The sequence below is a fragment of the Epinephelus fuscoguttatus genome, linkage group LG14 (assembly GCF_011397635.1).
Source record: "Epinephelus fuscoguttatus linkage group LG14, E.fuscoguttatus.final_Chr_v1".
NCBI lineage: Eukaryota > Metazoa > Chordata > Actinopteri > Perciformes > Serranidae > Epinephelus > Epinephelus fuscoguttatus.
The window spans coordinates 17,193,041-17,207,277 of NC_064765.1; the positions used below are offsets into that span (position 1 = coordinate 17,193,041).

At 43.6% G+C, this 14,237-nt stretch overlaps 1 protein-coding gene across 2 annotated transcripts in view; it reads right to left on the reverse strand.

Annotated features, from left to right (window-relative positions):
• Window positions 1-14,237, reverse strand: part of luzp1 (leucine zipper protein 1) — a 73,442-nt gene that overhangs the window by 6,220 nt on the left and 52,985 nt on the right. For both annotated transcript variants that reach the window (XM_049595643.1, XM_049595642.1), the window contains 4 exons: window positions 13,853-14,191; window positions 11,431-13,723; window positions 9,609-10,195; window positions 9,299-9,478 (listed from right to left, as the gene is read on the reverse strand). In XM_049595643.1, coding sequence (XP_049451600.1) covers window positions 9,299-9,478; window positions 9,609-10,195; window positions 11,431-13,723; window positions 13,853-13,984 — 3,192 coding nt within the window. In that variant the 5' untranslated portion in view covers window positions 13,985-14,191. The remainder of the gene's footprint in view (window positions 1-9,298; window positions 9,479-9,608; window positions 10,196-11,430; window positions 13,724-13,852; window positions 14,192-14,237) is intronic.

Below are 14,237 nucleotides of genomic sequence, written 5' to 3' on the forward strand. Positions count from 1 at the left end.
GATTACCGTTTTTAAGTGCTCTCTCCTGGTTTCCTCCCAGGGTCACAACTGACCCTTACCTAAGTCCCGCCCCCGGACGCAGACTGGCCAATCATATCGTATCGACAACAACACAGCTGTGCTCCATTGACTCTAATGCAGTCGTTTCAGATTTCCTTCATTTTCAGGCTGGTTTCGTGGATTTGGAGCTAAATGTTGTGCCTGGGGCACGCCGTGTATTAATGATACTCGTTACCTGGAGAGGTTGGAAAAAGATATACGTTTCTTCCCTGTTCCAAAACCAAAATCAAACCCTGAAAAGTGTAGGGTTAGCTAGCTAGCTACTGAAGATATAGCCTACTGAATGTATACACATGCTGCTTTTGCTTTTTAATGATTATACCAGTGTAAAAAAAGACAAACCCTGCTGTCAGTGAAGGGAAGCAGGGAAACTTCTTCTAAACTATTCAACCAGCTGTGTGGCATCACATTGTGTGCTGATGAACATTGTTTGACTTCCCCCCGAGATCCCTGCCCGTCTGGCAGCAGAGGTCCAGGTTCTGTGCGGCACGGAGGCATAGCCAAACACCGTTCATCTGCACACACTGCTATGCCACACAGCTGGTTCAATATCAGAGAAGTTTCCCTTTATATTCATTGTCTTCTGTGGCGATCAGCAGTGATGTGCACTTTTACACTGTGATCTGTAGCCTATAGGTCATCTCCGTGCTGACTATGTTATGGGTGTGTAGGCTGATGGGATGCTCTAGTGGGGGTTTAAGGGGTGCCTTGGGGGTTGGGGGGACCCAGTTTGGCCTCCTCTGCCATGGTGGGGTATTCAGATGTCTTTCAGAGACAGTGAGCCTCCCGTTTCACTTCGTTTCCAGGACCCAGGGGTATGTCGGTCATGCTATGGGTCGCTGCTGAGGCCAAGCCTACAGCCTGGCCCCCCTCTGCCCTCCTGGTACTCTGCTGGAGTACCAGGAGGGCTTGAATCAAAAAGTCAACAAAATTAAATGTATTTAACATAAAAATGCTGATGGTGTGTACTTATTATTTTGTTATTTTCATTCTTTAAAGGTCACCAGAATGCAGGAAACAAAGTCTCTGAAATTTTTCTCTGAGAGGAACCCCAGACCCCCACTTTGGGTTCAAAATTCTCCCTACTTTTGAGGTCTCGAAGTCAGCAAGTATGTTCCTCTAGGGTGTTTCAGGCTTTATGTGTAGACAGAGTTTAATGTGAACAAAGGGCTCTCCATATAAGAATGATCGATACAGTTTCCAAGAGTTCACTTTGAAAAACAAACAGACGCTGTGAGACGGCTCCGCTTTCTAATACCGAATGAAGGCCAGCAGATTTTCAGAAATAACACAAGTAGCGTGACAGAACTTTCTGCAGAAGAAATTACATCCCTACTTTAAATCTGTCTGCCCTTGGTCTCTCGCCCAATTTTAAAGGAATGGTGAAGCCTTGCCAACCCAAACTCTTAAATCACCTCTGCAGCAAGACAACACTCTTGACACTTCAGGTGAAATGTTTCAGAAAAGGCGGAATTTGTTTTTGATTTTACCAGGTGATGATCTGTTTATTGGTTATGATTTATAAAAGCCATTCTTTTATTGCTTTTCACGGAGCGGTTGTACAGCATCTGTTGTCTGATGCTCTACAACTGAAAACATCACTCAGTCCAACTTCAGCTGCTGTTTTTTCCAGAGGGCTTTTTCTGCGCAGGTCACATCAGGCGAACAGAAAATAGCAGAGCAGCTCTGATCCCACACTTTACCTTTCTGCCACTGGTTTTTGAGTCAACAAAGGATGTTTTGGTATCTCACTCATCGGCCATATCGGCCCCGCTGTCCTCAGCCAAACATAAGTTCACGGTTCATTCATGTACAGGCTGAGGTTTCCTTCTGCTACAGTGAGGAGGAATTACTACAATACAGTTCTGTTCTGTACGCTGAGGTGAGGAGTGACTGCCACGGGAAGCAAGCAGTCCCCATTTTAACACTGACCTTTTATAGCTTTATTTATACCAGTATTGGCCTTAAAGTGTGTTTTGGACCACATCCTGAAGGTCTTTTCCCTGCTACCAGTCCTGCTCATTACGCCTACCTAACAAGAGGCTGTACTCAAGTTCAGCTGTGCTTTGAGCCAAATACTGTCCCAGCTAAAGCTAGCATGATCAAAATGACAGTGCTAATATGCTAATGTTAGCAGGTGCCATGTTCACCATCTCAGCATGCTAATATTTGTTAATTAGCACTAAACATAAAATGCGGCTGAGGCTGATGGGAGTGGGTTTTGCAGGTATTTTGTCACAGTATTAAAGGGATATTTCAGATTTTTTCAAGTGTGTTTTTCTAGCCAAGTAAAAAAGACCCACAGAAGTTTAAGTGTACGCTATATTTAAAATATTTTCACTACTTCACCTTGCTGTCAGACAACCCTTTCCAATGGCACACTGAATCGTTATATCCATCTCTTCAAAGCCAGTGGACTCTTTTGACAAAGTCATTTTACCTCCCAGAAAACAGGGGTTGCATGTCTACTAGTGCCTTGATTACTTATTTTGTGTTGTTGTGTGATTTTAGTGAATCCAAACGAACCCTTTAAACCACCAAAGTTACACGATAAAAACAAACTGGTAGACTGGTAGACCAGCAACTCCCGTGTTCTGTGAGGTAAAATTACTGTTTTTGACAAAGAAGTCTGGTGGCTTTGAAATAAATACACATTATGGCTTCAATTCTCCGTAGGAAAGGGCTGTCTGATGGCAAGGTAAAGCAGTAAAAATATTCTAAATATACCATCTACTTAAACTAATGCTGTTTTTTTTACATGGCTAAAGCACATTTTGCTGATGCCCCCGTCCACAGCAGTACATTACTTAGCTTGCATGGTTATACTCCTGCCTGCTTCTCCAAACTGAGGGCGCGCTGACCATCATCTACAGTAGGTAGTACGCTGACTATGGAGAAGTACCTCATACAACCCCACGTGAAAAGAACAGAAGAATCCATTTAAAATATGACAAATATTTTAACCTGATGATGTCACTAGATAAGAAGGTAAGGGATCCTTTATTACAATTTATCCATTGGGGACATGATTGACTGTACCAAATTTCATGGCAATCAAAAACCAAAAAACATCAGGGGGATCGCCAATGTACAGTACTTTGTCTGGGAAATGTGAACGTCCAACACTATCTATTGGATTTTGAGATATTTCACTAAAAACAAAAATATCAGCGTAATAGTGATAATATAGTTGAGGGAATGAGCAAAATCAGTAGGCTTCATCCTTTGGATACCACGAATGTCCACACAAAATGTCAAGACAATGAGTTGTTGAGACATTTCTCGACCACAGTGGACTGACAGACTGCCACCGACAGAGCCATGCCTCTAAAGTGAGAAATATTTGCACTGTAAACACTGGTTTGGACGAACCAGAAGCAAAAGTCAAGTTAAGGTCAGACAGCAGCCATGGATTTGGACCATGATGATAACAAACATGACCTTTCATTAGATGAAAAGATGTCATTCTCCATCCCAAAGAGGTTTGAATAAATGACATCCAAATAATTTATACATGAGGTTTAGAATAGGAAGCTAATCAATAAGCTATCAGTTGCCCTTGTCGCTCCAGGGTGCTTAAAAGGAATCAGGAGTGTTGTCTCCTCCTTAATGACTATTTATCGATTGCTGATTTTCACCCTGCTCTGCTCTAATCACTAGGAAGCCTTTGACATGAATGTTCATAATAAGAAATGTAAGTAATGTTTTCAGCCAATCTTTTTATATTGAAAAAGAATTAGGAGGCGCACATGTCTAAAACTACTTCCTATATAAACAGCTGCTATTTACATGCAGACTTTAATGGATCGAGCTTTAGACAAAGGAGCACTGAGAGAAAGATCAATGGGAAGTCCATAATGATGACTGGCTGCATTCCTCCTCCATCAACCCATGTGCCTCCATCTACAAACTTGTAATAACACAAGCCTCTTCTATCAACCTTTGACACTGCAATCACAAACTAATCCCAACCTCCCGCTGTCCTAACTACAGCTGTATTTATCCAAACCTCTTGGGAATGGACGCTGTTCAGACCACTGAAATGTTCTGAAAATCCAAACCAAAGATGATCGGCCGTGCTCCAAGTCATGCTTCAAAGCCCAATTATAAATTGAAGTTGTTTTTTTTTTTGCACTGAAGCATTTTTGCTCATAATTGCTATCCAAATGGAGTGACCGGTTCATGCATCAAATATCAGGATTTACAAGGTTTTACCATACCGCAGAGTCAACTGAGTGGATTTGGGAATTTCCCATAACGGAGTGCATAAACTGAGGGAGTGACAACAAGACCGGCGGTTTATCAGGTCACTGCTGATTTACCACATCACAGACTGGGCAGGGCTCTAGGATATCCAGGGCTATCAAGAGTGAGTGATGTGGGACAGGGTCAGAAACACGAGCACAGGAGGCTGATGAACTGAGGTGAGAGAGGAATAAGTGGTCACTGTCCTGAAAATGCGGAGCTGGGGTCAAGGCCGTGTAAGTAGAACTGATGTGGGCACTGACCGTGACAGAGCTCCTCAAATACATGACGTGAAGCCACTTTGTTCATGTCAGGGCTTGGATGACAAATTAAACAGGGGGGATGGGAGGAAGAGGGACACAAGAGGAAGGGAGAGGAGGGGTCAGAGGCAAAACAAAGGTGGCTGTCCCCTAACGCTCTTTCTACCAGTTTATATCAATGCTGAGGAGGGGCGCTGAAGGTCGAGACTCAGTGTAAGACAGATTTCATTGAACCTATTGAGGCTAATAAGGGGGAAGGGCCCTGTAGGAAACCACAGCTCTAAGGTCATGTTAGTTGCTATGTTTTGATGCAATGTATCATCTGACTGGAGATGAGACACCCCAGCTGTGTTCATTATCTTTGCTGTGACTGGAGTATACTGGTGTGCTCATATGAGTGATGGTCTGACTCACATGGCTCACATTAAACAGACATTTCTTAAGGGACAGTTCACCCCTGAATCAAAATTTCATGTCTCTCCTTCCATTTGTAGTGCTATTTATCAGTCTACATTGTTTTGTTGTGAGTTGTCGAGCGTTGGAGATATCGGCTGTGTGCCTTCTGTCTTTCTGCCTTCTCTTGAATATAATTGAACTAGATGGCACTTGGCTTGTGGTGCTCAAAGCTTCGAACATGTAATGTACATGTAATATATGACGTGTACCCCCACAGCACTCAGGTGAGGTTAAGACTTTACAAAAAGGTAGCAGCCAAGTTCCAGACCATAAGCAACAGCCATCCAAGAGACACAGTGCCAAAAAAAAGGCAAACGAGATCAAATCTGGGGTTGGCTTTTACTATACCTTAAAATTAAACAGTCTTGGCAACATATAGATTAAATTAAGAACTATTTGATCAAAGTGTAAGTAGTTACGAACCTGACCAGACATTCAGTGTTTGCTTTCGGCACTTGATAGTTTTCTGACACATTGGTTTGTACCAAAAAAAGTGCTGATACACTATCTTAGTGAAAGTTCCAAGAGGAAAAACCCATGAAACTGAAAACTGGCCAAGACAATGAGTCCCCAAATGGCACTGCACGACTTTGGCGCAGAACAACACCACAACCCTGTACCCTCCTGAAACTCTGGTCCTGATCAACAACCTTGCAACAGCTACAGAAACAACAACCCTGTGGTATACCATAGGATCTACTTGTGCATACTGTGTGAAGTCAAAAATATAATTAAAGCCCCAGTGAAATGGAAGTTAGAGCGTCTCTAGCTTCATATTTTCTAGTGAAATGAAATATTTACGCAGTGCAGATGCAAGAGGCCTTTAAATCAAATCTTTGCATTTGATTGTACCACTAAAAAGTGGGCGGGCTTAGAGTTTAGTGCGATACAGAGATACTGCAGATTCCACTGCTGAGCGGAGAGCTGGCTCCACAAACACCTCCTTCGCCGTTAGATCAGGAGGAAGACAAGGCAGAGATGAATAAATTAGTCCTGCACCACACTGTTTGGGAAATCACAACAAAGGTTGTGCCCGCTGATATCCAGACACACATCTCTTCCTATCCCTCCATATTGCTTTGTAAGTTAGATACTACAACCCACAAACAGGTGCAGGTTTTATATGACCGCTGTGGCTAGCAAGTCACCCAAAGTTTCACTTGATTGCATAAACGTTTGTGAACGCCCCTGAGTGAAAGATGAGTCACTAAACATTTAACACTGTTTTCCCAGGTTTTACAGAAAGATAAAAGACAGGAATTTTTATGTGAAGATACTCTTAATACTGCTTTATGACATATATTTGGCATATAATAAGAGATAAAAGTGAGCACAGGGACACAAGATAAAAACTGGGAAAACATATTTTTTCATTTCAAGGGGGCTTTTAGACGTCCCTGGAGGATCACTGCGCTGTATAAATGCACGACAAAAACAGTTTAAACCCAGATAACTTTATTGCCCTGGACCGCAAATGTGAGCAAAGATGATGGATGGGACAGCGGACACTTTGCATGTGTATGTCTGTCTCCTTGGCAACATCCAGTTTATTTATAGGGGAAAACACTGAGAATTCACCCGTAGTCCTCAAGTCCAGCATAGTTTGTCAAACTGACAGACTGACATGTTATTGTAGCCATGGAGCCCACTCTGTAAGCAGCGCTGCAGCCATTTGACATTATGTTATATACCAATAGACACATACGTTATTACTGTAGCCCATTAGGAGTTTTCACCTAATCTTTCTGATGACTTCTATAAACTTTCACACTCCATTAATTAAACTGGAGCTATGTACACAGTCTTGTGTGTTAATGCGTAGGGCACACATACATGAAATCAAAGGGCTTAATCTGGCTCTTTGCACAGACATGAACGGTTTATAACTCAGCTCCACAATCAGTCACAAGTGTTGGAGAAGTAACATGGCAGGTCGTGCTTACAGTGTTGAATGTTTTGCCATATAAGATGTGAAAAGAAAAACAAAATATCTCATGATAACTAACTGCAGCTGTAATTCAAGCTTTTGCATAGTGACAGATGAATGAAACGTGAATGTGGATTAATACACAAACACACATTAATCCTATAGTTCTGTGTGGGGGCGAGTATTCGGGTATTTTCAGTAATGTTTGTGTAGAATAGCAATGCTGCCTGGCAGGGGCACAGACTGTGGTGGCACATTTAAATACAAGAAAGCTATTTTCTCCTCCTTGAGGTTTTCCTAACCTTCTTTTCCCCCTGTTGAGGTCTTTTTCATTTCCATCCTCCCTCTCTCTCTCTCTCTTTTTTTTTGTCCCACCCTTTTCTCTTTGTGCTTACTGGGGCAGCAGGAGTGGGGCCTACAGAACTGCTGTGCTAAGCTTGAAGTCGCAGAGCCTGGCGTCAGGGAAAAATACAAGCTGAGCTCTCATGCAAAGTGGACACACCAGGAGCTCAGCCCTGCGGTTGTACTTTCTGGACTTTTATCTTCGAGACAAAACTATTTGCAGGGTGGTGCGGATAATGCCTTCACCTGCACAGCAATGCAGGGTATTTTAGAAACCACACTCTGTGGTAATAGCGCAGATTTGATGCCAGATATGTTTGAGAAGTTTGAATCCAACACAATGAGTAGTTTTCCAGGAAGGGAGGAATGATATTGTAATTGTAAATTTCTCTGAGTTGTCCTTCTACAGCAGGTAAAATTACCAGCCAAACCTTGTACTTCTCATTTGACGAAGACTAACAAAGGATTCATTTGTATTAACACTTTCTATCTACAACCCAATTCTAAAAAAAAGCTGTGACGCTGCATAAAATGCACATAAAAACAGAATGCCACAATCTGCAAATCCTTCTCGATGTACAGAGTGGGAAAATAAGTATACAACATGTCAGGTTTTTTTTAAACATATTTCCAATGCAGCTATTCACATGAAATGTAGACCTGACATTTGTATTTACTCAATAAATCTACAACGATAAAGAAAGCCATAAAAATTATGTGCAATAAAGGGAAATAACACGGGAAAAAAGTATTGAACATACTGACTAAAATTTATTTAATACTTGGAGAAGCCTTGGTTTGCAATGCTGGCTTCGAGACGCTTCCTGTGTGAAGACACTAATTTCTCACAGTATTCAGATGGGATTTTGGACACAGATAATCTTTTAATCTTCAAGATTTTGGGGGGCCCACTTGTGAAATAAATTTCACTTTCAAAACTTTAACAATTTGTGTCCTTAGTTCCCAAATGCTTACAGGGTGTTGTTAAGGGTGCTTTCACACCTGCCCTGTTCGGTTCGGTTCAATCGAACTCAAGTTCATTTGCTCTCTAAGTGCGGTTCGTTTGGGCAGGTGTGAACACAGCAATCGCACTTGGGTGCGCATCAAAACAACCAGACCAAGACCTTCTTGAAGAGGTGGTCTCGGTCCGGTTACAAATGAACTCTGATGTGGTTTGTTTGTGGTGAGAATGTATTCCAACCTCGATCTGAACCAACTGCAGTCACATGACACATTGTTTGGGTTAAACATGAGCATGTTACAGTCCTGGAGGATTATTAATGTGCACCTCCTCCTGTACTGCCTTAATATGCACATTCAGCACATCCAATGCATCAAAACATTGTTTTCTAGTTGGAGCCGCGCCTCGTTTTCAAACTGTATGGTTTGACTAAAATGAACAATGACAGCAATATAGTCCACGATGACCAGCGCTAAAATCAACCTGCGTAGTTGTCCCTCCATTGTGACATTAGAAAGTGTCACATTTATCTTGCAAGTGTACTCTTCTTCAACATTTTGTTTACTTCCTGGATTTTTCCTGCATGGAAATTCGGACCAATCAAGAGCAGCTTTCTGGCACAAGGCATTTGATCTGGTCCGCTTGTAAATGCTGCCGTGAGAACACGAACCAACTCTAGGCAATATGTAGCTTAACAAAATTAGTCCCTGATTTGTCCCGAAGCAAGCACCCTAAAAGAAAAGGTGATGTAACACAGTGGTAAACATGCCCCTGTCCAAACTTTTTTACAACGTGTTGCAGACATCAAATTCAGAATGAGTGTATATTTACAAAAAATAATCAAGTTTATCAGTTTGAACATTAAATATTTTGTCTTTGTACTCTACTCAACTGAATATAGGTAAAAAAGGATTCACAAATACTTACATTCTGTTTTTATTTACATTTTACACAGCGTCCCATTTTTTGGGGGTTGCACCTGCATCATTTTGAAAACACATCTTAAGAGAGCAGAAAAGTGTAAAAACCTGAAGTTGGCTGTCCTACCTGGGGATGTTGTGTGTAGGATCGGCTCCAGGACTGAGAGGTAACAGGTGCGTGGGGCACAGTCCTTCCCAGGCCTCTTGCGTCCATACTGGGAGACTGTGAGCGTTTGCCTCGGCGAAGCGCTGGCTCCTCGACTTCTCTGGTGTTAGTAACCACACTGCTGATCCTACGCATGTACACCTGAGACAGGGAGCAAGACAAAGAGCAATATTATGCAGCTATGAAGTTGTTCAATCCTGTCCTCTGATTTATTATCACCTTCGTGTAAAGAATGCCCTCATTTGTCTGATGGATTTATTCATCATCTCACCTCCGCAGGGGACGGCCTGCCCCCCTTCTGTGCCTCAGCACCAGCTCCTGTTCCGCTGTTTATCGATTCTTCTGTATCGAAGGTGGTTGCCCGGTAAGCCCTCCATGTTGTCACGGCTTCTGCCTCATCCTCTGACCCACCATCAGTCATTGTCCTCGCGCCCCCTCGTCCCCGGCCCGTCTCGTCTGCTGACGCAGTGCCCCGGTTCTTCCAGGTGCTTCTCACAGTCACATTCTTCATGTCTGGTAAACTGTCTTCCTGGGAGTGTTGGCTTTGTCTTTGGTGTCTCCAGCTGGTGACAGTGGTGGTGCTACTGCTGCTGCTGCTTTCAAAGCCCGACTCTGTGTCGTTAAAGTCTGCGGAGGTGGTGTCCGGGGACTGGAGGCTGAAGTTGCCTCGTGGGCAGCAGAGGTGGCTGGTGGTGGTCTCCATTCTAGAGGTGTTGTGGTGTTTGGACCTTGATGAGGAATCACTGCTGTCGTCCATCCCACAGTCCTGGTCCTGGCACGACCGCAGGGTGATCTCACTCTTGGGAATGGAGATCTCATACGGGACGGAGATGCTGCCATGGTGCTCACTGCTGGGTCCTGGCAATTTGTAAAATTATAGCAATTTTTTCTGAGCAAAACATTTTATAAATGCAACAAGCTGACAGTAGAGTGACAAGACAGTAATGCAGTGTTCTTCAAAAATATATTTTTTCCATGCTGGTAGCATTGCTGTATGTTTGGGAATTTCCATCAGCCTTCACTATACTTTGTGCGTAATGCTCCTGGGGTGCTATGTTAAATTCAGATAGTGAACGTGGTACTTGTATGCTAGCATGCTGACATTTAACTCAAAGCATTTCTGTAAATACAGTCTCACAGAGCTGCTAACATGGCTGTAGACTCTATGTTACAACCAGCGCACAGTGGTGCACAGCACAACTGTTTTTGCTAGTTTAAGATAGACACAGTTGTCATTTTCTGATCAGCAGCCATGCTGTATAAGTACTTGCGTCCATTTGTACACCCATGGGCATGTAGGTCTTAGAGGGCAACTTTGGTAGTTTTTAACCTGGACCCTATTTTTCCATGTTTTTGTGTCTAAATGACTAATGGGAACAAGTTTTGAAATTGGTCCAGTATTGAGCAAAACTGCTGCAGACGGCACAACAAAACAGGCTGCACTGTAGTCACTTGGGGCAATTGTGCACCATCAATTTACATCCACTAAAAGTGCCTGTTTTGGTCAATGAAAGTCTCAAAATATTATACCAATTGTCTGACAAAATTATGGAAGGGTCACTACAGAAATGGACCTTTCTTTGGACCTTTTTGTTTAACCAGAAACAGCCCCAAAATAGCTATAGTCAAACCGAACTGTAATTTTATTATCAGCTTTATTGAGAGTCCACAGAAGCAAAATAAACTCACAGAAGCCATCTTAGTGTGTCTTTTACACTGTTTCAAAAATTGCCAACTCAGTTTGGTTGAAATAAATCCTTGATTCACCCAGTTAGATGTGAAAATACATTGGCTCTAGACATGCTAAAATTGCTATTTATTTGAATGGAGTCTGGTGGGTTTGCCGATAGCAATTTTGGGGCTGTTCCTGGTTAAACAAACTGGATCTTTCTCTCTTACAAACAGGTCTATCTTTGTAATTATCTTTTCCATAATGTTGCCAGACACTCAGAATAACAATCTGAGTCTGTTTGAACAGGGTCTTTAGTCTTGTTTTTACACAATTTTCTTATACAGTTGCAATTTAAATACAATTTCATCATAGCACCTGCATTAAAGCATGACTGCTATCTTTTATATAAAGCATCGCTTACCTATGAGGATGTTACTGGTGGAGGTGTGGCGTTCTTTGATCGGCATGGGTTCACTGGACAAACTGCTGCTGCGACTGCTGGTTCTGGAAGAGCTTGGGTCATTGGGGTAGATGGTTATACTACTGGTCATTTTACTCGTGGTGGTCACCATAGGTTTGGTGGAGATTTTGGGTTTGCCATTTGTAGACAAAGGTTCCGAAATCATCACTTCCTTCCTGTCTATCTCGACAATCGCAGGCTTGATGACAGCTTTTGACCTGAGCGCCTCGCGTGGGCTGCACACTCGCTGGATCTCGAGCCCTGTTGCAGTGTGCATGGGCCCCTGGTGGCCTCCCTCAGCTGCCAGTGTTCTGTTGTGGAGCTCTTCATCAAAAGAGCTCCTGGAGGAAGAACCCTCTGAATGCGAGTCATGGACGTGGGAGTATCTAGGATATCTGGAGGTTGCAGTTCTACTGCTTACAGTTGAAGTAGTCATCTCAGTCACAGGCTCTGGCTCAGAGGGTCTTGAACCGGTAGATTCTGTTTCAGAGGCAGATGAGTGACCCTCAGATCCCTGATCGTTGGGTAGCAGTGGAGTGACCTGGGATCTGTAGGCCGTGAAGGCTCCATTGGCTTTGGACAGGGTGGAGGCGACAGATACAGAGACAGATTCCTGAACCAAGTCTGTTGATTCCTGATCTGAGGCAGACGCTGTATCCTTCTCTAAAGCAGAGATACTGTTGATGTTACTGGAACTGTCAGGCACTACATCAGAATTGTTGGATTCGCTATCGCTACCTACATACAATTTTGAAAACTTTTCTAATCTATTCTTTTTAGTCTCCCCATCCGTCTGTTTGTTCGCCGTCCTCAGGGGCTTCTGATCATTAGCTGCTGGTGGGTAGCGACTAAGAACAGATGCTTTTTTAACATCACTAGAGGTTGTGTTTACAGAGGAGGGAGTGGCTCCTTTCATCTTTTCTTCAGTTCCTCGTCCTGTGTCTCTTATTCCGTTATCAGATGAAACTGCAGTAGTTGGGGTTTTGGGTGTCCTTGGGTGTCTACTCTTGTGAGCAGGACTGAGGGGTCTCCTCACAGGCTTAGGAGAGCTCTCCTCTGAGTGGCTCAGATCTTTGCTTCTCAGCTTGGTTTCTCTCTTATGCTGAGGAGAGAGCTCCCTGTTCCTGTGTCTGGGGGAACTTGGCTCTGAAACAGTTGCAGCACTCCTATATTTGGGCTTTTCTTGTCTGAAACCCCCCTTCACAAGCTCTTCATTCTCAGCTTTGCCATTCTCCAGGACCTTGGCGGGACTGTTAGGGCAAATGTTAGTGCTTCCATTGCCGTGTTTATCCACATTACTGGTTCCATTTCTTCCAAGTCCACTTTTTCCGCACAGCTGCGTCCTCAGCTGTTCCACCTGCTCGCTCAGTTGGCGAGCCCGGTTTCGTTCCATCTGGAACTTCTCGTTAAGTTCGCCATTTTTGGACTCTGAGTTCTTTAGATCCTCTTCCACTATCTCCATCTGTTTAAGGCGGTTCTTTAGCCTCTCTACTTCCTGTGTCAGCTCCTTTACCTTGTTGTCCTCCTCCTGCGAGCCTTCAAGACCGCTGTTCTTTTCATTCTCAGATTTGTTCACAAGGCTGATGCTGTCATCGGCCAACTTCAAGTACTCAAGGCTCTTCTTGCGCCCAGCCAGTTTACTTGTGAGGAGCCCTGTGGATGAGAGCTCGTCCTCAATTCGAGACCTCATGAAATCTGCACGACCAGGGTCTGCTGACATCCCAATGCGATTCTTCTGGAGCTCCAATTTTTCTGTCAGCTTAAGAATGATCTTCTCGTCCTCCCTCTGTTTCTCCAGTAGCCTCTTGCGCTCACTCATAAAGGTCTGGGTGAATCCTTTGAGTTTCTCCAGTTCCATGGCCAGTGCCTGCTCTGCTCTATCCAGCTTTGTCTCAGACCCCTCCAAGTCCTTCAAACGTGCCTTGAGGGCCTCCAACTCAGACGAGAGCTTCTTGGTCAAGTTTTTTTCCTCATTGAGACTCAGACAGAGCTGGCTGCAGTCGGATTTGCTTTTCCCAAAAGCTTCTTCCAGTTTCTCCAGTTCAGCCATTCTCCGTTGTAGGCGTTCAATTTCAGCCTTTAGTTCCTTTGTCAGGCTCTCCTCTTCTTCCAGTTTCTCTCTGACTGTGCGGCAGAGATCCTCAGCTTTGCGTACCTCCTCATCCTTACCCTGGATCCTTAGGAGACGTTTCCTCAGTTCCTCCACATCTCCAAGCAGGGATGAGTTGCTGCCTTCTCCTTGGATGACTTTGTCCTGTAGAGGAAAGAGAGATTTCAAATATTAGTTAATCTATTCATGTAGTGTATTTCTACTCCACCTCTTTCCACTTATTGCTTCTGATATGCACACACAAATAAATGCCTGAAATCAACCAGCACTGACCTGCAGATCAAGAAGCTCATCCTCAGACTTCTGCAGCTTGTTGGTTGCTTCTTCCAGTTCATCCAGTCTTCGTCCGAGACTCTGTAGCTTGTGCCGTAGGTGGCGATGGGTCATGTCTTTATGGTCAGACATGGCTACAAATTCTTTGTATTATATCTGTGTTTGTTTTGTCGTTAAGATTATTTGATGACAATGTTTTGGGAGGTCCACATTTGTGTGGCAGTGTTATCAAGTCCTTCAGGTTCTCAGGGAAATACTCTTTTCTCTCTGCGGTCTGTCACTGTCACTTTAAGACTTGGAAGTTCCCTCAGAGTGGCGTTTAGCAGAGGAATCTGTCATCTGTAGGAGGGAGAGAGGAAATAACACTTAGTCATCCCTAATTTGT